We start from the raw sequence: 25,475 nt of genomic DNA, 5'->3' as shown, positions 1-25,475 counted from the left end.
CAGCAATCTATGAGAGTCTCAAATTCACCTCAACAAAAACAGTTTTATTGAATTTCAAAGATAATTTGATAAGGAGAAATTACTATTCCTGCCTTAATTCTCATTTCTTTGACTGCAAGTAAGGCTTGAAATTTTCTATTTTATCTTTCTTGGTATTTTTTTCATGAATTATCTGTTTACATTCTTTTGCTATTTTTCCCGTTGATTATAAGAGCTCATTAAATATTAAGGATATTACTAATTAGGCTGTTGTCGTGCTTCAAAAAAATTCTAATGATTAAAAAATACATGTATTGCAAGATGGCGGCTTAGTAAGGTACGTGCGTCTAAGTTCCTCCTCCAGAGCAACTACTAGGTGAACAGAAACAGTGCAGAACAGCTCCCGGGGCCATGGCAGGGAATGGACACACAGCGTACCCCAGTCTGGACTGGCTAGTCTGACTGCGAGACTCGGCTGCGGTGAGATCCCCAAGCGGCGCACGATTTCCCGAGCAGCAGCAGCTGTGGCGGCCGGAGCTCCTCCCTCCCTCCTTCCCGGGCCGGCTGAGAGTCTCGGAGAGACAAGTTTCCCAAGCCGCGGCAGCCGGTGCCCCTCTTTTGCGGGCAGCTTCCTTGACCGGCTACGAGTCTTGGATCAGAGGGCTACTCAAGCTGCGGTGGCGCTCCCCCGCGGGCGGCTTCCTTGTCCGGTGGCGAATTCCCCAGGCCACGGCAGCCAGTGACCGACGCCCCTCCCCCACGGGCGACTACCTGGTCCGGTGGTGAATCCCCCCGGGCCTACTGCGGCTGGCGACTGACACCCCTCCAGGGAGAGGAGGGAATTTCTGACAGTGGCAGGGACTGGGTCCAACCAAACACCAATAGGGAAATTAATAAAGGAGCCACAGGGTCCCCTCAAGCCGCGGCGGCTGACGCCCCCACCACGCGCGGCCCCCTGAACCAACTGAGAGAATTGGATCGGAAATCCCCAGGCCGCGGAGAACGGTGACCGAGGGGATCCCTTCCAAACACGTGAGCAAACGTGTGCCACGAGCGCCACCTACTGGGCAGGATAAGAAAAACAGAACCCAGAGATTTCACAGAAAAATCTTACAACCTTGTTGGGTCCGACACCCAGGGAAATTTGACTAAATGCCCAAACGCCAGCAGAAGATAACGGTCCACGCTCAGAAGATTGAGAATATGGCCCAGTCAAAGGAACAAACCAATAGTTCAAATGAGATACAAGAGCTGAGACAACTAATGCAGAATATACGAACAGAAATGGAAAACCTCTTCAAAAATGAAATCGATAAATTGAGGGAGGACATGGAGAAGACATGGGCTGAACAAAAAGAAGAAATAGAAAAACTGAAAAAACAAATCACAGAACTTATGGAAGTGAAGGACAAAGTAGAAAAGATGGAAAAAACAATGGATACCTACAATGATAGATTTAAAGAGACAGAAGATAGAATTAGCGATTTGGAGGATGGAACATCTGAATTCCAAAAAGAAACAGAAACTATAGGGAAAAGAATGGAAAAATTTGAACAGGGTATCAGGGAATTCAAGGACAATATGAACCGCACAAATATACATGTGGTGGGTGTCCCAGAAGGAGAAGAGAAGGGAAAAGGAGGAGAAAAACTAATGGAAGAAATTATCACTGAAAACTTCCCAACTCTTATGAAAGACCTAAAATTACAGATCCAAGAAGTGCGGCGCACTCCAAAGAGATTAGACCCAAATAGGCGTTCTCCAAGACACTTACTAGTTAGAATGTCAGAGGTCAAAGAGAAAGAGAGGATCTTGAAAGCAGCAAGAGAAAAACAATCCATCACATACAAGGGAAACCCAATAAGACTAGGTGTAGATTTCTCAGCAGAAACCATGCAAGCTAGAAGACAGTGGGATGATATATTTAAATTACTAAAAGAGAAAAACTGCCAACCAAGACTCCTATATCCAGCAAAATTGTCCTTCAAAAATGAGGGAGAAATTAAAACATTCTCAGACAAAAAGTCACTGAGAGAATTTGTGACCAAGAGACCAGCTCTGCAAGAAATACTAAAGGGAGCACTAGAGTCAGAACCGAAAAGACAGAAGAGAGAGGTATGGAGAAGAGTGTAGAAAGAAGGAAAATCAGATATGATATATATAATACAAAAGGCAAAATGTTAGAGGAAAATATTATCCAAACAGTAATAACACTAAATGTTAATGGACTGAATTCCCCAATCAAAAGACATAGATTGGCAGAATGGATTAAAAAACAGGATCCTTCTATATGCTGTCTACAGGAAACACATCTTAGACCCAAAGATAAACATAGGTTGAAAGTGAAAGGTTGGGAAAAGATATTTCATGCAAATAACAACCAGAAAAGAGTAAGAGTGGTTATACTAATATCCAACAAGTTAGACTTCAAATGTAAAACAGTTAAAAGAGACAAAGAAGGACACTATATACTAATAAAAGGAACAATTAAACAAGAAGACATAACAATCATAAATATTTATGCACCGAACCAGAATGCCCCAAAATACGTGAGGAATACACTGCAAATACTGAAAAGGGAAATAGACTCATATACCATAATAGTTGGAAACTTCAATTCACCACTCTCATCAATGGACAGAACATCTAGACAGAGGATCAATAAAGAAATAGAGAATCTGAATATTACTATAAATGAGCTAGACTTAACAGATATTTATAGGACATTACATCCCACAACAGCAGGATACACCTTTTTCTCAAGTGTTCATGGATCATTCTCAAAGATAGACCATATGCTGGGTCACAAAGCAAGTCTTAAGAAATTTAAAAAGATTGAAATCATACACAACACTTTCTCGGATCATAAAGGAATGAAGTTGGAAATCAATAATAGGCGGAGTGCCAGAAAATTCACAAATACGGGGAGGCTCAACAACACACTCTTAAACAACGAGTGGGTCAAAGAAGAAATTGCTAGAGAAATTAGCAAATACCTCGAGGCGAATGAAAATGAAACAACAACATATCAAAACTTATGGGACGCAGCAAAGGCAGTGCTAAGAGGGAAATTTATTGCCCTAAATGCCTATATCAGAAAAGAAGAAAAGGCAAAAATGCAGGAATTAACTGTCCACTTGGAAGAACTGGAGAAAGAACAGCAAACTAATCCCAAAGCAAGCAAAAGGAAAGAAATAACAAAGATTAGAGCAGAAATAAATGAAATTGAAAACATTAGAGAAAACTAATAGGGCCAGAGGTTGGTTCTATGAGAAAATCAATAAGATTGATGGGCCCTCAGCAAGATTGACAAAAAGAAGAAGAGAGAGGATGCAAATAAATAAGATCAGAAATGGAAGAGGAGACATAACTACTGACCTCACAGAAATAAAGGAGGTAATAACAGGATACTATGAACAACTTTACGCTAATAAATACAACAATTTAGATGAAATGGACGGGTTCCTGGAAAGACATGAACAACCAACTTTGACTCAAGAAGACATAGATGACCTCAACAAACCAATCACAAGTAAAGAAATTGAATTAGTCATTCAAAAGCTTCCTAAAAAGAAAAGTCCAGGACCAGATGGCTTCACATCTGAATTCTATCAAACATTCCAGAAAGAATTAGTACCAACTCTCCTCAAACTCTTCAAAAAAATCGAAGCAGAGGGAAAACTACCTAATTCATTCTATGAAGCCAACATCACCCTCATACCAAAACCAGGCAAAGATATTACAAAAAAAGAAAACTACAGGCTAATCTCTCTAATGAATATAGATGCAAAAATACTCAATAAAATTCTAGCAAATCGTATCCAACAACACATTAAAAGAATTATACATCATGACCAAGTAGGATTCATCCCAGGTATGCAAGGATGGTTCAACATAAGAAAATCAATTAATGTAATTAATACACCATATCAACAAATCAAAGCAGAAAAATCACATGATCATCTCAATTGATGCAGAGAAGGCATTTGACAAGATTCAACATCCTTTCCTGTTGAAAACACTTCAAAGGATAGGAATACAAGGGAACTTCCTTAAAATGATAGAGGGAATATATGAAAAACCCACAGCTAATATCATCCTCAATGGGGAAAAATTGAAAACTTTCCCCCTAAGATCAGGAACAAGACAAGGATGTCCACTATCACCACTATTATTCAACATTGTGTTGGAGGTTCTAGCCAGAGCAATTAGACAAGAAAAAGAAATACAAGGCATCAAAATTGGAAAGGAAGAAGTAAAACTATCACTGTTTGCAGACGATATGATACTATATGTCGAAAACCCGGAAAAATCCACAACAAAACTACTAGAGCTAATAAATGAGTACAGCAAAGTAGCAGGTTACAAGATCAACATTCAAAAATCTGTAGCATTTCTATACACTAGCAATGAACAAGCGGCGGGGGAATCAAGAAACGAATCCCATTTACAATTGCAACTAAAAGAGTAAAATACCTAGGAATAAATTTAACTAAAGAGACAAAAAAACCTATATAAAGAAAACTACAAAAAACTGCTAAAAGAAATCACAGAAGACCTAAATAGATGGAAGGGCATACCGTGTTCATGGATTGGAAGACTAAATATAGTTAAGATGTCAATCCTACCTAAATTGATTTACAGATTCAATGCAATACCAATCAAAATCCCAACAACTTATTTTTCAGAATTAGAAAAACCAATAAGCAAATTTATCTGGAAGGGCAGGGTGCTCCGAATTGCTAAAAACATCTTGAGGAAAAAAAACGAAGCTGGAGGTCTTGCACTGCCTGACTTTAAGGCATATTATGAAGCCACAGTGGTCAAAACAGCATGGTATTGGCATAAAGATAGAGATATCGACCAATGGAATCGAATAGAGTGCTCAGATATAGACCCTCTCATCTATGGACATTTGATCTTTGATAAGGCAGTCAAGCCAACTCACCTGGGACAGAACAGTCTCTTCAATAAATGGTGCCTAGAGAACTGGATATCATATGCAAAAGAATGAAAGAGGACCCATATCTCACACCCTACACAAAAGTTAACTCAAAATGGATCAAAGATCTAAACATTAGGTCTAAGACCATAAAACAGTTAGAGGAAAATGTAGGGAGATATCTTATGAATCTTACAATTGGAGGCAGTTTTATGGACCTTACACCTAAAGCAAGAGCACTGAAGAAGGAAATAAATAAATGGGAACTCCTCAAAATTAAACACTTTCGTGCATCAAAGAACTTCATCAAGAAAGTAGAAAGACAGCCTACACAATGGGAGACAATATTTGGAAATGACATATCAGATAAAGGTCTAGTATCCAGAATTTATAAAGAGATTGTTCAACTCAACAACAAAAAGACAGTCAACCCAATTACAAAATGGGAAAAAGACTTGAATAGACACCTCTCAGAGGAGGAAATACAAATGGCCAAAAGGCACATGAAGAGATGCTCAATGTCCCTAGCCATTAGAGATATGCAAATCAAAACCACAATGAGATATCATCTCACACCCACCAGAATGGCCATTATCAACAAAACAGAAAATGACAAGTGCTGGAGAGGATGTGGAGAAAGAGGCACACTTATCCACTGTTGGTGGGAATGTGAAATGGTGCAACCACTGTGGAAGGCAGTTTGGCGGTTCCTCAAAAAGCTGAATATAGAATTGCCATACGACCCAGCAATACCATTGCTGGGAATCTACTCAAAGGAATTAAGGGCAAAAACTCAAACGGACATTTGCACACCAATGTTTATAGCAGCGTTATTTACAATTGCAAAGAGATGGAAACAGCCAAAATGTCCATCAACAGACGAGTGGCTAAACAAACTGTGGTATATACATACGATGGAATATTATGCAGCTATAAGACAGGATAAACTTATGAAGCATGTAATAACATGGATGGACCTAGAGAACATTATGCTGAGTGAGTCTAGCCAAAAACTTAAAGACAAATACTGTATGGTCCCAATGATGTGAATCGACATTTGAGAATAAACTTGGAATATGTCATTGGTAACAGAGTTCAGCAAGAGTTAGAAACAGGGTAAGATAATGGGTAATTGGAGCTGATGGGATACAGACTGCGCAACAGGACTAGATACAAAAACTCAAAAATGGACAGCACAATAATACCTAACTGTAAAGTAATCATGTTAAAACACTGAATGAAGCTGCATCCGAGCTATAGGTTTTTGTTTTGTTTTGTTTTGTTTTGATTTTACTATTATTACTTTTATTTTTTTCTCTATATTAACATTCTATATCTTTTTCAGTTATGTTGCTAGTTCTTCTAAACCGATGCAAATGTACTAAGAAATGATGATCATGCATCTATGTGAGGATGTTAAGAATTACTGATTGCATATGTAGAATGGTATGATTTCTAAATGTTGGGTTAATTTCTTTTTTTTCCATTAATTATTAAAAAAAAATACATGTATTTATTACAAAGAATTTTGAAAATACATAAGAACACACTGAACACCATGATGATTATCCATGATCTGTAACTGGTGAAAGTTAAACATTTTGATGCATTTTTTTCCAGTCTCCTTTTCTGTGTTTATAGATATTTAAAAAAATAAAATTGGTACTATACGCTTATGTTCTGTATATGGCATAATAACAAACATGGCATAATAATTTCCTCATGACATTAAATATTTTTTAAAGCTTTATTTTAAGAGCTACATGATAACTCATTGCGTTGCTGTGCCATGACTTGTTTAAATACATTCCTCGTCTTTAATCATATAGAGATTATTTCCAAATTGTTGCTATTGTAACAACTGAATGCACGACCCTAAACATTTGATATCACTTTGACACTACATTTAAAATGAGGTTCATTCCCACGTCTTCTCCACAGGATAAATAACAAATACTGGACCTACCAGTTACTTGAGTAGGTGCAATCACTTGGCTGGCACTTGACGTGGAAGCCTCAGGAGCTACTTCTACCGGCATAGGTGGTGATGTTTTTTCAATCACTACTATATCAGGAAGTAGGGGATAAAAAGAAAACTGAAGTGTGTTATATGCATTGAAATCCCAATTCAAAATGCAAGAATAATTTAGTCTAATAATACACTCACAGGAGTTCTTGGTTATCAAGAACTGTTACAGGTCTCTAAAGCCCAAACTATAATTGACAGCCCAGTTTCAAATTTAGCAAGAATATCTAAGAGCAATTCAGAAACCATGAAAAATAACTGTGCATCAAACAATGAACCTCAGTAATGTTTTCATAATCTATACTTTTCCTGACCACAGGAAATAGTGAAAAACTTCTCTCTTTACTGATACAATATTTATAATAACCATATTTAAAATATCACACTTACACTAACATTTTGTATATCAATATATAAGTAGATCATTAACATTAATTAAGATTTGAAATTTATTAGGATTTGAAATTTATTCTAATGGTTTTCTAAACTTCAAAATCAAAGACACAATACATGCTTATCTTCCTCTTTCAATCAGAATACGTTTATATATAGCACAGATCAACAGGGGCTACCTGGAAACTGTGGAAGAAGGTGAATAGTTGAAACACCTGGAGAGAGCTGGGGTTGACCAGGTTCAAGTTTGGTTTTCCCTGGATCCAATGAAGCTACTTCCTGCATGGTTGTATTTTTTTAAAAGAAGAAATGAGCGTGAGAAATGTTTTCAGTTTTCCACATACTACTATTTTTATTTAATTAATTATACTTCCTAGAAAGGCTAACAAATATTACATGCCATTAGACAAAAACTCATATAACTGTCAAATTAAGAAGAAATGAATGAATTATTGTACTGCACCACTAGCATGGCAAGCCTTCGAGTTTTTCCAGTCGTGCTGAGCCATGCACATACCCTTTCCTAGTTTCCAAGAGTCCCCAAAACAGACCTTTAAGGCAACTGCCTTGGCTCAGAGACCCGTATTTTGTCTAGAAAAGGGCAAAACTAATTCCACAGGAGAATCAAACCCTCACTTTGTTAACATGTGACTGTGCCCTGCTAAGATAACCAGCCACAGTGTGCAGATTAAACAGAAGTGTCAAATGTTCGAATATACACTAAGTTAAAATATGTTAAGCCCATCAGACATTATGGTCTCCCTTAACCTCACATCTAATAACTTTACAACTTGAACCCATAAAACAATGATGGTCAAAGCAACAGAAAAATGTGGTGTTGGAGGAGGGCTCAAGGGCTTGCTCACACATTCTGCTGTCCACTCCTGTCCCTTGGATCTGAAGCAAACAGGCAGATCATAGAGGCAGATCATCATCCATGGCTCAGCTTCCAGTTACCGCTCCTTTGGCTCGGGCAGACCAAACAACTAGTCTAGTAAAAGATCTGCGATGTCACCCACCCCACCATGAGGCTGGAGAGCTCATATCACTGTTCTGCTAAAAGTAATCATCAGATTACCTACTTGGTGGTCTTTACCCCTGCGTTTTCCCTCCCTTGCCTTAACTACTGGCATTTTCCCACAAGTGCCCTCCCCTGGTTGCAATTCCTCTTATCCCCTGGGTTGCGATTATTACCTCTAGTCTGCTTTTTCCAAAATAGATACCCTGTCAGAATATCTCATCAAAGATCCAATTTTGTAAGTGGAAATGCCTACAGGGTGACTTTATTTAGATGTTCCACAAATACTTCAAATCTGCCCCCTCCAAAACCATCCAGGCTCTCATTTCTGCCAATGCCAGCCTTTAATCCACCCCCACCCAGGTTCAAAATCACTTTTAAATATATTCCTCTTTTTACTTCTTACTTCCAAGTCCTGTCAGTCTGCACTGTTCCTTATATTAGGTTCATCCTCTTCCATAACCACAGCCCTCACCACCCCAGACTGGATGCACCCCCTCATTCTCAGTTTATTGTAATGATCAAATTAGTCTCCCACATTTCCTCTTTAGTTTCCCTACCTCAACTAATCCTGGACACAGCTCATGTTCCAGAAATACTGGGCACTTATTACTTTTTCCCACATTTTCCCCTTTTTCAGTATTTAGACTAGCTTTTTATTGCCTAGTAGAGATGCTCTTAAACAATCTCAAGTACATCCCATTCCCTGCAGCCTATAGTCAAAGCCAGTAAGGAGCAGGCCAGGATCTGATGTTAATCCACTCTCGCAGCTTACAAACAGAATTCCCTCTCTTAGAATAGGGCAGCAGAATTTCCAATCAACAAGTAATGCCACTTCTCCACTTGACAGGCAGGGTCCAGTTGAGAAGGAAACCCCACTATGACAACTGCAGTTTGGTATTCTAAGACTTCCGAAGCTGCCTTATGTGTTCTTTGGCTCCCCTGACTGTCCCCTTGTTGTCCCCTCCACCACATCCTTGCATGAAAATTTTCTATCCCTGGACCATCTTCCCTCACTTCGTTCATCTTTGTACAGGGTTTTTTTTTGGGGGGGGGGGGGGGTTTGCATCCAAGAATTGAACCCAGGTCTCCTGCATGGAAGGCACGCATTCTACCACTTAACCACCCGTGCACCACTTCAGCCATCTTTAACGTTAACATCAGGAGATCTTTGTAAGGTACTAAGACCATAAAGACCACGACTGCATTTTTTCCAGTAAAATGGAAATCCCAGTAAAATGTAGTAGAAGTATAAAAGAAAATTTTAGGGAACCCCTTCAGATTCTTAATGAGAGCTACTATAAATTCAATCATAAACAGAAAAGAACAAAACTGAGATAAGATGAGGTTGTCAAGTAGCCAGACAGTCCTCTCACAAGCTAAATGTTTCTTCTCACATATCAACCAGAACTCGATTCAGAACCAACGAAACTATAATTTACCATATGTCATTGATCTTTAGAGATGTTATTTAAGAGCTACAAATGTGCATACAAAATCGGCATATATGTTATACTTCCTTAGGGCCAATATGAAAACCTTCTTTGATGAATATTCTCATTCCAAAATCACCAATTCCCTTTTTTTTTTTGGATTCTTTCAGAACTTGTAAGTTTCTCTATAATAATTTTATACATATACATATATATAATATATATATTCCCCACCTAAATTTTAATAGTTAATGCTTCCTTGTCAAATGAACAAATTACACACAAATATATAAACTTTTAATAAAGCTAACCACCTTATTTCATGTTATTAAATAATCAGAGCAAGGAGATCTGAATGAGTTGACCAAATGTACTCAGCTAAGGAACAATCTTACCTAAACGGGACTCACAGCTAGTAAATACCTATATTTCTTACTAACGAATCCCACAACTTACGGTCCAATTTTATGCCATAAACCAATAGGATGATAAATATCCCTAAACTTTTCCAGGAGGCACCATTCTAGTATCTGACTGTAACTCAAACCCAAGCTCTGTTCTTACTCTAATTCAATGCAAATATGTGTGCTAAATTCTAATTGAATTAAGAAGTACTTTACTCATCACATATGCACTCAGAGAACAGACAATAACATGGACAGATCAGAACCTTTCCAGAGATGACCCAGATAAGCAACTGAGTGCCTGAGTCCCAGGTGATCCACCCATTGTCTTCTCATCAGCACATAAACTTCATGAGACTAGGGATTTTTGACTGATTTGTTCTCTGTTTTCTTAGCACGAAGAATAGTGCCATTTATATAGTAGGTACCAGATACTTCTTCATGGAATGAATGCTGTATTTCCTTAAAGCAAGTAATGCATAAGAGATATGTTACTGTATCTAAGTCTAGAAAAATCCACACATATTCTAAAACAAAACCATTTGGAAGTCAGAAAAAGAAGACTTGCAAACAACGAATAAATTACCTTCTCTGAGGGTGCACTTGCCACTAAAACCAAAAAAAAAAAAAGAATACCATTAGTAAAATTTAAGATAATTCATTTCTTCATATTTCAAGATGTAAAAATAAAAGTCTAGAATCTCCCCCCAAAAGATAAAGAACTAAACTAAATCAAATGAGAATTAAATTCATCTAGCATTTTGGGGGGAATTTTACATATGAATGATGGGGTAAAACTCTCAATGATAATGGAGCTCTAGTAGCAGATAAGCTTTTTATACACATTCATTAAAAAATTAAGATAACTTGCAAAGAGTCAAAAAAGGTAACACTTTCTGGAACATTATTTTAGGCCCAATCTCAGTTTTGCAGAAGGAAACATTTTAATTAGTTGGTCAAATACTTATCCTTAACATAGATACAATGTCTGAAGTACTCTCTGCTATTAATGTTAAAAAAGAACATCACTTGTTTCAACAAGTGGCAGGAGAATGAGGGATGCATTCTTGAGGTATTCTAATCATAATAAGACCCTGTGAGCATTTTCAGAGAGATATCTTAAGTCAGTTATGAAAACAAATCTCACAAGCCAATCAATAACAATAAGAGATCAGCATCAATATGTTGAACAGACTCCACATTATACCATCATCAACCTCACTGCAGGGGTGGAGAGGGGCATGTCTCTGTATTCTGAAAGGCATGCCCTTCATTAATCAGTTCTTAGTCCTCAAGCCTTAGGCCAAAATTCATTGAGATTTTTTTTTGGCAAGTCACTGTCTCCATACATATTAGCATACAGGTGTTGTAGATACATTAAATTCTTAAAGCAATGGGGGTACAGATACATTGTAATCACCACTACAATGTTCTTGTGGCTTGAAAAAGTCAATTAATCACCTATGCTTCACAGAAAAGCACACTCAGAGGTAAAACTGGGCCACAACCCTTTTCCTTTTGCCTGGAAAGAGGACAAGCAGCTGCACACACAGCCATGTCAACCTAAGCGTATGGAAGTGGACTGACCAATCCTGTCAATCCCAGGTGAGCTTCCACCTGCTCTAACTAGGGAAGAAACTACAGTAAGAGCAAGAGCAGAGTCAAAATACACTAGAATACAAGTGTCTGGACACTAGAAAAAAGACTTTCCAGGAAAGAGGCCTTACCAAACTCCCAACTTTTCACTAGCCTCATACCTTTTCATCTCAACAAAATCCAGAGATGGCACCCTGAATTCTGAATTAGAAATCAAGTGATAAGTCAACAGTTTTATTAGAATAAATATACATTCTGTTCAGGTGTCTGGTTTCTATGCCTTCCGTCTGGCTGAGAATTTTTATAGTAACAAAGATATTAAAATATATTAGATATATCAGTTTAAATAAGTAGACAGAGATAGAGATAACCCTTCTTTCTGAAAGCCAGAGAGAGCGCAGCAAAGTCCATCATCTCTCTAGAGTAAATTCTTACAATTTCTTTGGAAAAAAGGTTCCACTTCATGCCCTTCGTATGACATATGGTAAGCCATGTCCTCTCCCAGGTTTCTCAGAAGGTAAATGAAGGCATCGGACCAGGGGATCATGCTCCCTTTGGCTGACTCTTTCCTACCTTCCTTGGTCTCCCCTCCTGTCCACCCTGACCTAGGCCATGGGCGTGCAGGTGATCACTTAAGTCTATGAGTTCCACTTTATAAGTAAGGGAATATGTATTAAGTGGTCCCCTAGACACAGATATAAATTGGAGTTATTCCCTGAAGGATTTAAATCAGTCTCCAGATTATTAACAACAAGAAAAGCGGCCCCAAAACAGCAATCAAGACATTGTCCTGAGATTGCCAGGAAATCTAGTTACCTGCTAGGTACATGATATTCTACATCAGTAGCTCTCAATGGGGGCAAATTTTGCTCCCTAGGAGATATCTGGAGACTTTTTTGGTTGTAAAATTGGAGGGGAGGCCTCTAGAGGTTAGAGGTCAGGGATGCTGCTCAACACCCTACAATGCACAGGAAAGACCTCCCAACAAAGCATCACCCAGTCCAAATGTCAATACTGCCGAGGCTGAGAAGCTCTGCTCTAGGGAGCGCAGACAGGCAAATCAAAGCATAGACACAGACAGAGGTTAGAATCCCTGACCCGATTCCGCTCTCACCTTCTGTCTCCACCACTCCTGGCCCGTTTTCCCGGGAGATGGTCAGGGCCTCCACTGGCTCTTCCTTGGCTGGGAGAGGTGGAGGATGAGTACTTTTAGCAACAGGTTGAGTGTTCTTTGGCTTGACAAATACAGGTCCTTTACCTACATGGTGATGGATTGGCCTGCGTCTATGAACGCCAGAAACTGTATAACCCATTCCACCAGGACAGATTTCCTTAAAAGCAGCTAGATTTGGGATGGGAAAATATTCCTTTTAAAAATCTAAAAGTGTAAAAGCTTATACAGAGGAAAATATCATGATGAATATCTCTTATTAAATCATCACTTACATAGTTACATTTAAAACCTTCAAAAACAGATGCAAAATGTGAGCTTGACTTTGTTAAACTTCAGTATTTACAGAAAAAACCAGCTCTTCCTTTTATTAAACATTTCTCCATCAGTTAATACCTTAAGCCAATCAATTAGATATATATATATATATATATATTACTTTTATATATCATATCTCATCACCCAATTAGGAGAAATTATATGTATCTGTCATATTATATATTTCTTATTATATATCCATATTCATTATATACACATATATATCATATACAAGAGATACTTCATGTATAGGATATATTATACTAATTATATTTTATATATCCCATGCTATTATCTGTGTATGCGTGTATCAGGCTTTTCCTCTAGCTTTGGTGTTTATTTTATTAGTTATTAACATGAAGCTCAGTGACATCTAAGACGATTAGCAAGTGGTTAAAAAAAAATTAAGAAATCACTATTCAGGGAAATGAAATACAGAAATTGTCACGACTGTTTCCAATTGAAGAACCCAATGGGTTCGCCGGAACAGAGTGTATCAGCTGATGTGGGGGATTAGTTAAGAAGGCTGAAGAAGGAAAAGAGTTTCAGAAGAGAGCTATTCAAGGTAGTACATCAGAATCAAGGGAAAGGAGACATGCTGAAGAGATGATGGATAGAAAGAAAGGAAATGCCAAACCAGGATGCAGTTATTTTCAAGGAAAGGGATAACAAATGGGCTAAAGTCTGATCATGAGCAGCTGGTTTAACTACCCAGAGGATGAGGAGGTATTCCGTGTTCTGGAATCACTAACGAAGCCCCAAAAAAGTGGTTGGCATTCTTCAAAAGTAGGGTGGGTACCTGCCGTTTGCTAAGTCTTCACTCTATAATCCTCTTGAATACATCAAGGGGAAAGCCCAGGTTGGCAGAGCCTTGTGTGGCCCAGGGAGAAAAGAAAAACCCACCTAATCCCTGCAGTGTTGATGCTGGAGACCAGTTACCAAAAGCAGACACCAAGGGGCTTATGGTCAACATTGTCATTTCTACTTTTAAAATTCAAGTAAAGTAACTTATTTTTCACTTTCACTGAATAAGAGATCTCCTATTGAATGTTCTGGATCTAAAAATAGTTCTCAATAAAAAGGAAACTCCAAAATATTCCTTACAGCACATTGAAATTCTGGTTTTCCAAAGATCACACACTCAACGGTAGAGACTTATTCTTACATTTAACTAGAAATGTAATTCTTCACAATGTTTTTACTTAAAAGAAATGTTCCAAGAAAAAACAGAGCGTGTTTTTCTATAAATCTTTGAAGTGTTATGTTAATGAACTAAATATTATTTTCATTTACAAAATTATTAACAAAAATTGGCTAAGAGCAAAATGTTTACATTGAATGCTATTTTCAAATTTAGTAGTTGTATTTTATGGATAAGTGTCCCTGAATCATATTCATGTAAAGGATTAAGTAACTATGAGGAACTTAGAGAGAAATGTGTCTGTGGATTATAATTATATTTATTTGATTTATTATTACTTTTTAGTAACAAGCGGATAAGATCCCATAGGAGCACAGTAAAGGCCTTTTGGAGGTGTCTAAAACTATCCAGTCTGGTAACACACCATCACTGTTGTATTACCTTCTGTCTTGTCAGTTCCTCCTGATCCTAACCCCCAACAAAGGAGGATCATTATTTAATTGTGTATTTAAGCCCTAGTTGCCACAGTATAAATTACAGTTGCAGGACACTTAATGGCACTCAGAGAGTTAATGTACCTCCCTAGTTGGGGAGAACGTGACCAAATAAAAAATTAAGTAGGCTGTTTTACGCCTACTCCACTCCAGTGAAACTGGAGCCAGTCTTTCTTAGATAATATAATATCCAGTATTTTCAGGGTCCTTTTTTTTCCTCTTTCATTTAACTCTATCTGATCCTGCTAGAGAAGGTGGTGACTCCTTGGTAGAAGTAAAGTACCTGGAGAGATTAAGTTTACCCTTTCAAGACATCAAGCAATCACGTGTCAAACTGAAAGATAAAGGATGACCAACTTCTTAATATCCAACTTCCCTGGAAGTTCATAGGTGTTTTGGCAAGACCTACCCTTGAGCTATTAATCTTCCAAGGACAAATTCAACTTTGAATACAATTCCCTCCATTTCCAATTGAAAACATTAAGCATGAAGTTCATAAGAGAAACTGAAAGCACATGTGCAGTGAATGAGCACACGAGCCAGCCCACACAATACCTAGTAGTCATGCCATGGCTGGGGAGGTGCACAGTACAAGCTGGCAGAGACTTATGGCATCTCTACACCTTTAAACAGCTGAGTCAGAGTCCTGGGAGCTAAGGATAACATGCCACAGCTCTTTTTAATGTTCAAAAGTGATCATCTCTTTGCATGTGGCTCTTTTTCACTGATTCAACCAAGTATGTCTACCTTTTGACCAAAGTGATTAAAAACATGTCGCATTATTAAAACCTGATTTTAAAGTCAGAATGCCCAGATGACCCAAGCTGCCAAAGTCTCCCTGCTATGCAGCGTGGCTGAGAAAGTATGTGAGCACACGCTGGGTGTGTCTTACCTGTGCCTGGAAGGGGGCATTTCTCACAGTGGGGGCCCCAGGCCTTGCCCACGCTACAACAGCAGAGCTGCCTGGTGAGGTGAACAGACAGAGGGTGCATGCACTGCCTTCCGGAGCTGACAAGTCGGTAGCAGGGCCCCTTCTCCTCAGAGACCACAGGGGTATCCGCTGAAGCAGAGAGAGGGTCTGACGTCACATGAGAGACAACAAAAAACAGGGCAACTTTCCATGTAGTGGTAAAATGAACCTTCATTTAAAGTCTGGATTATAAATCAAACTTCAGGATAAATTTCTCTAGATTTCAGATATTACACGGTTTAGAGACAGTTTTCAGAATAGTAAATGTCCCTGGAAGCATGTATGTTCAGTCCCTTCTTCCGTTTTAGCAAATGCTAAATCAGGTCTGAAAGGAAATACCTAAAAAACAAACAAACAAACAAAAAAAACACCTGCCCAAATAAACCTAGTCACCTATTATCAAAATCACTACCTTGTTTGATTTCTCTCATCTAGCCAATGCCGAATTCAAAGAACGACCATGCACGGTCAATGCTGCGACCCAGCAGCTCCTCCTCTTGCCCTGAGGACAGCTAGAGCTTGCAAGGCCCCAAAAAGTCTCACCCGAGGTGGGTGACAGAGGATGGGGGGCAGGAAGCAACTTCACAGCATGCAAGGTCCCCCATCCAGCCTGTTGGTACAGCAACATATGTGCTCATTCTCTCAGAAAACACTGCTAAACACATCAGGCTGTATTCATCAAATATAAAAATCCTAATCCTGATTCTTCTACTATGTATTTAGTTGATCAAAGTTCATTAACCTAATAGCTGGCATTCTACTGGGCACAGAGGGCAAATATGAGGATGGTTAAAATAGAGCCCTGCCTCCAAGAAGCTCATTTTCTAGGCAATGTGGAGTGTACTCTACAGAGCCAGGACCCTGCCAAATCCAAACTGCTGAATTAGGCCAATCTTGGGACCCCTACCCCCACCCTTTTTCTCTCTCCCCAAAGCTCTTTTCTATGGTATCACTCTCCAAGTGCCCTTCCCTCACCCAATTCCCCTATCACCGTGTACTCCCAAATTACTGCTTCTTTCGATCCTTCTTGCTGGAATCTAAATTTTCATTCTTCTAGAAAGACTGATGCCTCTGCTAGATGCTATAGGAAACAAGATGATTAACTTAAGGTGCTGTGACCAGTGGAAATGGCCAGGGTTTTTACAATCTGACAGACCTCAGTTCAAATCACAGACCTACCACCTGATGGCAATACTGTCTAGGGAAACTCATCTACCTCATTGAGCCTCGATAACTTTCTCACTTACAAAATGACAGGCCTCAGTGTGCAGACTGGAAAAAGCATACATCAAACCCTTGGCAGACACAAAAACATATTAGTCTCCCTTATGGTAATAACATTTGATGCCTCCATCCTCTCAAGGTGTATGTATTCCAGCTTGGTCACCACTCAGTGGTAAAATTTCAACAAAGTGAAAACAGCCACTGCACTGCAGGCTGAACACATCTGCCCAGATGAGGGTGGAGAGTGGAGGAGAGAAGAGGAGGTCTTACAAAAGTTTACAAGGCAGTAAGGCCAGCTCTACTCAGGGCTCCTGAAAAAGTGGTAACACTGAGAAGTTTGAGTCCTAACCCCTTCCTTCTCCTATTGGGTTTCTGGAGTTGGTGCATAAGCTGTGAAAGACCAAAGGCAAAAGTAAAAGGAAATTTAAGAGCATGATCACCACCTTCAAAAAGATCATAAGTCTCTGGAATAACTGAGCATCACCCAAATAACATATGTGGTTGTACGTGTTCCTCTGTAGGTTGCATAACTCTTAAGAACACAGACACAGTTCAAGCATAGTCAGCTCACAGATTTGAAATAAATCCCAGTATCGTCCCTAAATCGCATGTTTGGAACTTACAACACGTATTTCCATAGAAACAATGCCAGGTCACACCCACAAGAGCCTATGTTACACATGGTGAGGTATAACTATAACACTCATTGCATTCGTGCTGGTTCGTGGTCCCAGGAGCAAGGGCCATTCGGAGACAAGAAGAGAATTTTCTCAGATCCTAGAACATGGCAAACTGTGACTTGGACTCCCTTCCACTTACATCTGCACACCAACCGTTTTGTGTCCAACTCTCCAAGCACCCATAAATCCAGGGTCCTGACACTATCTCTAGACACCACCCTTGTTAAATTTACCCACTCACCACTCCCAAGAACTCTAGTTTGAAATCACCAGCTATTCTGTCCCCACCAGAAACCCAAAACTCCAAATTTAAATCAAAACTAAGCAATTCAAGTGTTTTAAGGGATTAATATGGGTGTAAATTGTAAAAAAGTTGCTTATTGAGCTAATTATAGAGAATCTCTGATTACTGAAATTTCAGGCATTACACAAAGGAAAATGTAAAATTTCAGGCATTTTTATCAGCTGGAAAATTCTATGAATACTATGAAAGAGAAAAAGTCCAGCCCCTAACTCTTTTCAGTGGACTCTTCTCCACTGAACCTACGGCCATATCTTCAGCAGCACCCATCCTAGAGCTCCTGAATTCCTGAAGAAAATTAATTGCAGGCCAGAGAGCTAGAAAGTCTTCCTACTCCAACTGCAGAGGTTATTATATTTTCTTGGATTTGCTTTGACAGGTCCTATAATCTCCACCTTTCCCTATAAGATCAGCAGGGACAGTTCTGGAGAATGGTTCTGCAGCATTCTAAGCTACAAGACATGGAGGTCAGAGGCAGGAAATGCCAGCATCATCCTACACTCTTCCTTTCAGCTTGGCTCAGTCAAGGACAAAGAGGTGGGCAAGGAAAGAAAGTAAAAACGGCTGCAACCTTTAGTGGGAGTTAAAGAACTCTGAGACTGTTCACCTCAGTGCATTTGTAAACAGGGAGAGTTTCCCGTGGCTCCTCAGCCTTTGCCAAGGGCATTTCTTGCAGTTCCCCAAGTCAACCACACCCTTTATGGTCTAAATTGATGCTGCCTGAGCAGATGTTGTCAGTCTCCTATATTTGCATGTATACATACTATGTCTATTATATCTCTCAAGAATATATATCCCAAGTGTGAGACAATATAAATTTTGCTCAGTGTCTTTTATGTGCACGGTCCCCAGCCTCATCCTTCCCTGTGACTACCAACAGTGCCACCATCTTTCCAGCCTTGCTACTATTTTCACCCTACGCTATGGACACCACTTGATTCTTCTCGATTGTCCTCAGACCCACCCCACTGAGTTCTTCAAAATATACTTTAAGATCAAATCAGCTCAGATTGGTCTAAGAAACAACTCCTAATGGAACCCTACATATCCTTGTGATATTGCTTCACACGGAAAATGAGAAAAGAGAAATAAGTCTACTCAAGCAATGCTGGTAAAGAGCCCAGGTTTCAGCTTCAAACTCTAAACCAGAACATTTATCTAACAATAAAAATCTCTTAATACTTATCATTTCAGTTGCTGTACCTGAACCATAAAATTGAATGATTTGTTTTTCAAATAAAAATGATGGTTGTTAAACAAATTCAGTATTATCTGGGCAATTAATTACGGGGAAAACAAATGCTAAGGAAATGTGCAAGTGTTTCAAAAATCTTGTTGGCAGATTTCTATACTCTTATTAAAACCTGGATGCCTGCCCTTAACTCTAGACATCAGATCTAGTCAAAGTTTAACAAAACATTCTCCAAGTTTACCTAATCTGCAATCTTAAATGTAATTATTTTCACCAGATTACAAGTCATATTATTTAAAGAAAAAAAAAACATTCACAACAACTTTTACAACCAAACTCTTTTTAATCTTTTAAGCTTAATTTATAAAGCTATTTAAAAAATCAACTCATGTAATTCAAATCAGCCAAAAATTATCAAATCCTTGCATCAGTTTTCAAATGTACCTTATAAGTAAACATAGTTTTATAGTCTAACTTTACCACTCCCTGAAAAAGCACTATAATTAGGTGTCAGCTTCATGATCATAATTGTCTGTAAAAAGAACATGGGAAATGAGGACTTACGTGCAAAACGTCCTAATCTGCATTTGACAGTTTTTAAAGGAAAATAGTAGTAATTAGTAACAGTGTTCCAAAATACCCAACCAACTCATCTACAAGTAAGAAATGAGATTGCCATTTTTATTTTACTATGCTTTTCTTTATTTTATCATCTCTGTTTATCTCAGTTCAGGGCACAGGACTAGAGACATCCATAACTAAAAACAAATGATAGCATCCTCAGGAAAACTGTGTCTTGATCAAAGGGTGAATGTAATTACATGAGGGACAAGAAACATGTAATTTAACACATACCAAAACCACATTAAAAAGAACAAATAAAAAAAAACTTAGGAAGACAAAAATCAGTACAGAATTGCCCTTAAAATTATCCTAACAGTTATCCATGATGAATTACTTTTGAAAATTTTCAGTTTTGAAAGATTTACACAAGGTTTACCTACTTTTATAAGCATGGGAACAAGTGCCTTAAAAATAAGGTAACTAAAAAATGCTTTATTTGGGAACTTTATACCTAAAATGTATCTATCTCTAACTGGCATGTGATCTGTAATGATTAGAATGGATTAACTTTTGTGGAGAAGGGAACTTCTTTGGCGAAACCATATTATCTGCACCAAAATTACCTAACAAGTACTCTACCAGGTACAAGAAAAAATCAGAGAGACAGCATTTGTAAAGGCAAATATGGTAGTTTCTAGGACATTTGGGCAGCTGTTGAAGACAATAGGATAGACCACCTGAAATAAGAAACGGAACCAGAAAATCCAAGATGCTGGGCTTGGTAACTATTTCCCAGACTTTTCCAACTGAGAAAAGTACAGTGAAACCTTATTAAATCATATGCCAGTGACATAAATTTGGAATTAAAGGCAGAAGCTAGGACAAAGTTTAATTCACTTAAAGAAAAATACTTATGAAGGGAAATTCTGTTGTCATCTTTTTATGCTACCCCCAAATGTTCATATGCTAATTTTATTAAACTTTTCATCAAAATATATTGCCTCAGGTACCTGCTCTCTAATCTGAGTTTTAGCTATTATGTTTACCTGGATGCAATAAAAATGTATTTTGGAGAAGACTCCATGATGTAGATTTATTTTACTGTATCAGGCTGGCCTCATCCCTCCTGTCATTTTAACTGAGGAAGGTTTCCTTATAGGCACACTATGCAGTTGATCACTGAGTATTTTCTTCCTTTTGGATTAACCGCAAAGACAAGTGATACAAACAGAAATTAAAAGTGATCATTACTTACGAACGCAACTCGAAAAGGTAGGATCCGGTCCAAATCCCATTTTGCAGGTACATCTATAGCTGCCCATGGTATTCAAACACTCGCCGTTAGGGCACACACCTTGTAGCTGGCACTCATTGATATCTGCAGGAAAACACAGTTCTTTTAGATGGAGAAGGTAAGCCCTGCAGAACAGACTCTGGCTGTGGATTGCTTTCACTTTCTTTTTCACTATAATAACTTTTTAGTTAACTGTAAACAAAAATGCTAGAAGTTTTTAATGCAACAGGTGTGAAAGACCTAAAATTAACAAACATTTATTGAACACTGACGACTGAAAGAACAAAATTTCTTATTGGGGTTTATACCCCAAAATTTTTAGTTTAGAACCTCATAAATTGATAAGAAACATTAACAATGATCTATTTTTAATCAGTTGCATTATCTGAATGACTTTCTGTGGTAGACAAGTTTTTTAGGACTTTTCTAAACAAACTGAAGGAAATTAGAGATTCACAAACACATCAAAAACAAACCAAGAGTTAAACCAAACATGTTATAGCTGGATATTAGAAGCTTAAAAAACACTCTAAGAGAAGAACATATCAGGCCAAAGTTTAACAATAGTATGAAACAATAGTATGGAAAATGGCAAATTGTGAATTATAATTATATTTAAACTTCCTCAAGTTATTTTCACATTTTAAAAATCAAAAGCTTCTTACTTGATTATAATTTTATGAATAACTCACATTTGACAAATACAATTGTGCTTCATTAGTCTCATATTTTACACAACCAGTCATTCTCCTTTAATACATCTTGGCTAAACTGAACGTATCTTAGCACTTAGTTTGAAAAACAAATAGATAATTGTTTCAGTTTGCTAGCTGCCAGAATGCAACACACCAGAGACGGATTGGCTTTTAATAAAAGGGGATTTATTTTGTTGGTTCTTCAGAGGAAAGGCAGCTAACTTTCCACTGAGGTTCTTTCTTATGTGGAAGGCACAGGATGGTCTCTGCTGGTCTTCTCTCCAGGCCCCTGGGTTCCAACAACTTTCCCCGGGGTGACTTCTTTCTGCATCTCCAAGGGCCTGGGCTGAGCTGCTAGTGTTGAGATGAGGAATGCTGAGCTGCTTAGCAGTGCTACGTTGCAATCTCTCATTTAAGCACCAGCCAATTAAGTCAAACATCACTCATTGCAGCAGACACGCCTCCTAGCTGACTGCAGATGTAATTGGCAACAGATGAGGTTCACATACCGTTGGCTTATGTCCGCAGCAACAAGACTAGGTATGCTCACCTGGCCAAGTTGACAACTGAATCTAACTAACACAATAATCAAACTAATTTTTCTTTGTTCACTCTGTGTAGACCGCCTAATTTCTCTAAAAACCAGAATTCCAACCTTTGAAGGAATGGTATAACCATGACATATGGCACAACTTACTGAGTTTAAGGATGACCACCAAAAAAGAATGGCTGAAGGTGCTTGCATTCTACTAGAGCCAGTCACCCATCCCTGCATCTCCATCTGAGAGCCATGTTAGGGCAGTTAGAACTTTATAGAAGCAGAAACAAGGAGGGAAGCTCATAGCACTCCATGTACTTTACAGTGGGCAACATCCAGGAGCCTTCAGCTAACATGAAGGAGATTAACATACTTCTCTATTTATTGTAACATTTACAGTGTGCCTATGCATGGTACAGCCTACCATGTACCTCCGGACATATATTAAGTTGAATAATATAAAACTGGTCTTCTTATAGATCTTAAATTGTTGAATACTGGCAAAGTCATACGGTTTGACTGAATACAAGAGAAATCAAAGGTTGGACATCGATTAACCTGGTACTCTAAAAATACAGAATATGGAGAAAATGTGTATGTACTGACATATTTTCATTAAACAACCTAAACTTAGCACAGGCTGAGTATTTCAGCACTGAGGAATGATCCAACAGTCCTGCACCGCGACACGCGGATCTTCATCATCGCCCCTTTACTGTTACTATTTATCTAGCACACCTCATCTCACTGCGTCTTCAAAACAATTCTGGGAAGTATGCGACACAGGGACCATTATTCTCATTAGACAGGGATGATTTTGTCCAAGATCCTCTTCTGAAAATGCATTAAGGAGGAGTGGGAATCGAATGCGAGAAATATCTCACTCAGAACTAGTTTTTTTTTTTAAATCTAGCTAGGATTCTAATTACCTGGAGCAAGTCATTTAATTTCTTTTTGATCTCATTTTCCTCTCCTGTAACACAAAGAGGCTGCCCAAGAGAACCTCCAAAGTTATTTCTAGTTTAAATATTCTCAACTTCATATCAATTTGCCACTTGCCAGAGTTGAAAACGCCAAAGAATAAATAAAGTATGACATGTAATGTAAAATATATTATGAAGAGTGTAAGTGCCCTAATGGGAAATAAACACACTTTTATGTATCTGCTCTCCTACAGAAAAGTAGTATGTTTAACAAAACAAGAAAAAATTTACCACCTTTTTGGTGATACAAGTTTATACAGGAAATGAAGCATGTCCAGTAACCAAAGGGAATTATTTAGAAAATGAGAATAACACATGAAGATATTTATATTGTGTGAAAATATGAAACCTTCTGGAGATTCAGCTATGTATGTGCAACTCTTACTAATGGATGAAAATTCCATTTAGAATCCCATTAGCAATATGAAAGCAGAGCCTACTTGAAAGCAGAGACCACTATCTTTTGAGATGAATACTTTCCTCAGCCAGGCAGACCACTTAGCTATTTAATGCAGAATCTTTACCATAAGGGGAGAAGTTTACTCTCTAAGAGGACATTTGTATATCTTAAACTTCTGGAGAAGCAGTCTTCACATTGGGTACATGTACCCTGAAGGCACATAAAGTTATTCCATTGGGGACACACAGGTGTGGCTACTTTTATCAATTCCTAGATACTCAGCCTCTACATGTTTCCTTTTCTAAAAGCGATCTACCTAAGAAACCATTTGCCAATCCTTGTCTCTCTCTTCACAAAGGTATACATAACCTTTCTCGGTGCATTGCCCTACATTGTAAAATTCTCAGATACATCAAACAAATGGACAGTTTATATATCCCCCTTAAAGGCAAGTCAGAGGTAAGGTGATAAATCTGGTTTCTTTTATATAGAAGCCTGGCTTTCCCAATTAAAGTCTATGGCGGTCACTTTTTTGTAAACTATTCGAGTCAAATCTGCAGCTCCAAGGTTTGGGAGAAAAAGTTTTTAAAGCACATATATAATATAAATATGCCAGAAATTCATCTATGACAGCAATTCAACTTTTGATGAACAGAAATGTAGGAATCAACTTTAAAATGTGTTAAAAATACTTGCTCTTCAAAATTATTTCAGGAAACAGGCGAGCAAAAATACTTGAAGACCAATGTTTGAGAGCAAATCACCCAAAACTTTTTACATTAAACACAAGCTTTGTGAGACCTCTGCTAAAGAGGAGCTCTGTGGCCAAACGCGTTTGAAACACTCTACTCATTATATAAATATACATTAATACATTAAAGACCCTGCAAAGCCCTTTGGTAAGGAATTTCGGTTTTTCTTGTTTAACTCAGTGTTTTCCCACATGTTTCACTAGGGAGCCTTTGGCATTCAGCATCTAGTGACACCCTCTGAATTGGCAGTCTGTGGAACACATTTTCCCCAATGCTGCTCCATGGCATTGGACTGCAAACCACAGTGTAAGATCCTTCAGGGTTATATTTGCATCTGCCTAGGCCTCACTGCTGTCACAGCCTTCTCTTCTAACCTGTAATCGCCCCCGCCATTGTGAAATGATAATCCAGCCTAGGATGGACTTAATCACCAGACTCACTCACTCTGCTGGCCTTGTATTTATGACTACAGTCCACAGACATGACGTTATTTTTTTCCTTAAAGCACACACATTGTGGGCATTCCTCAACACTCATGATACAACAAACATCTTCCCCCTGATTTTACAGCCCCAGAGTGTGAGGTCAAAGAGCTATTGGAAAATACAACGTGCTAACAACTCATTTCACCACCGTCTTTCCTGAGGAAAAGTAAGTAAAATAAAGACATTTTCATTTTGAATCCTATCCCAGTGATACAAGAGCAGTAAAACACACCACAAAAACGATTCTAAGATGTATAGGAATGGCTCCCAAACTGATTTGCAAATGCTGAAATAGGATACTTACATCTAGATTAAAAAATTGTTTAAATTCTTACTGAAAACATTGTGTCTATTTAAAGCAGAAACTGTAGCAATAGTTCTAAGACAATGCCTAAGTCAATGAAATAACACCTTCAAGTTAATAAAACATCTATCCATTTCTCTGAGCCACTGACACTGGAAAACATAGTTCAGCATCATTA

General features: G+C 38.3%; 1 protein-coding gene across 18 annotated transcripts in view; it reads right to left on the bottom strand.

Moving 5' to 3' along the window:
* LTBP1 (latent transforming growth factor beta binding protein 1) overlaps positions 1 to 25,475 on the bottom strand; it is a 471,389-nt gene that overhangs the window by 119,403 nt on the left and 326,511 nt on the right. For 8 of the 18 annotated variants that reach the window (XM_077135032.1, XM_077135035.1, XM_077135039.1 and 5 more), the window contains 6 exons: positions 21,102 to 21,224; positions 15,808 to 15,993; positions 12,906 to 13,133; positions 10,782 to 10,804; positions 7,520 to 7,619; positions 6,888 to 6,986 (listed from right to left, as the gene is read on the bottom strand). In XM_077135032.1, coding sequence (XP_076991147.1) covers positions 6,888 to 6,986; positions 7,520 to 7,619; positions 10,782 to 10,804; positions 12,906 to 13,133; positions 15,808 to 15,993; positions 21,102 to 21,224 — 759 coding nt within the window. The remainder of the gene's footprint in view (positions 1 to 6,887; positions 6,987 to 7,519; positions 7,620 to 10,781; positions 10,805 to 12,905; positions 13,134 to 15,807; positions 15,994 to 21,101; positions 21,225 to 25,475) is intronic. The other 10 variants (XM_077135034.1, XM_077135045.1, XM_077135037.1 and 7 more) reach the window with 6 other exon arrangements.

Source organism: Tamandua tetradactyla, chromosome 17 (genome assembly GCF_023851605.1).
Source record: "Tamandua tetradactyla isolate mTamTet1 chromosome 17, mTamTet1.pri, whole genome shotgun sequence".
NCBI classification, from domain to species: Eukaryota; Metazoa; Chordata; class Mammalia; order Pilosa; family Myrmecophagidae; genus Tamandua; species Tamandua tetradactyla.
This window is presented reverse-complemented; position numbering and strand designations above follow the sequence as displayed.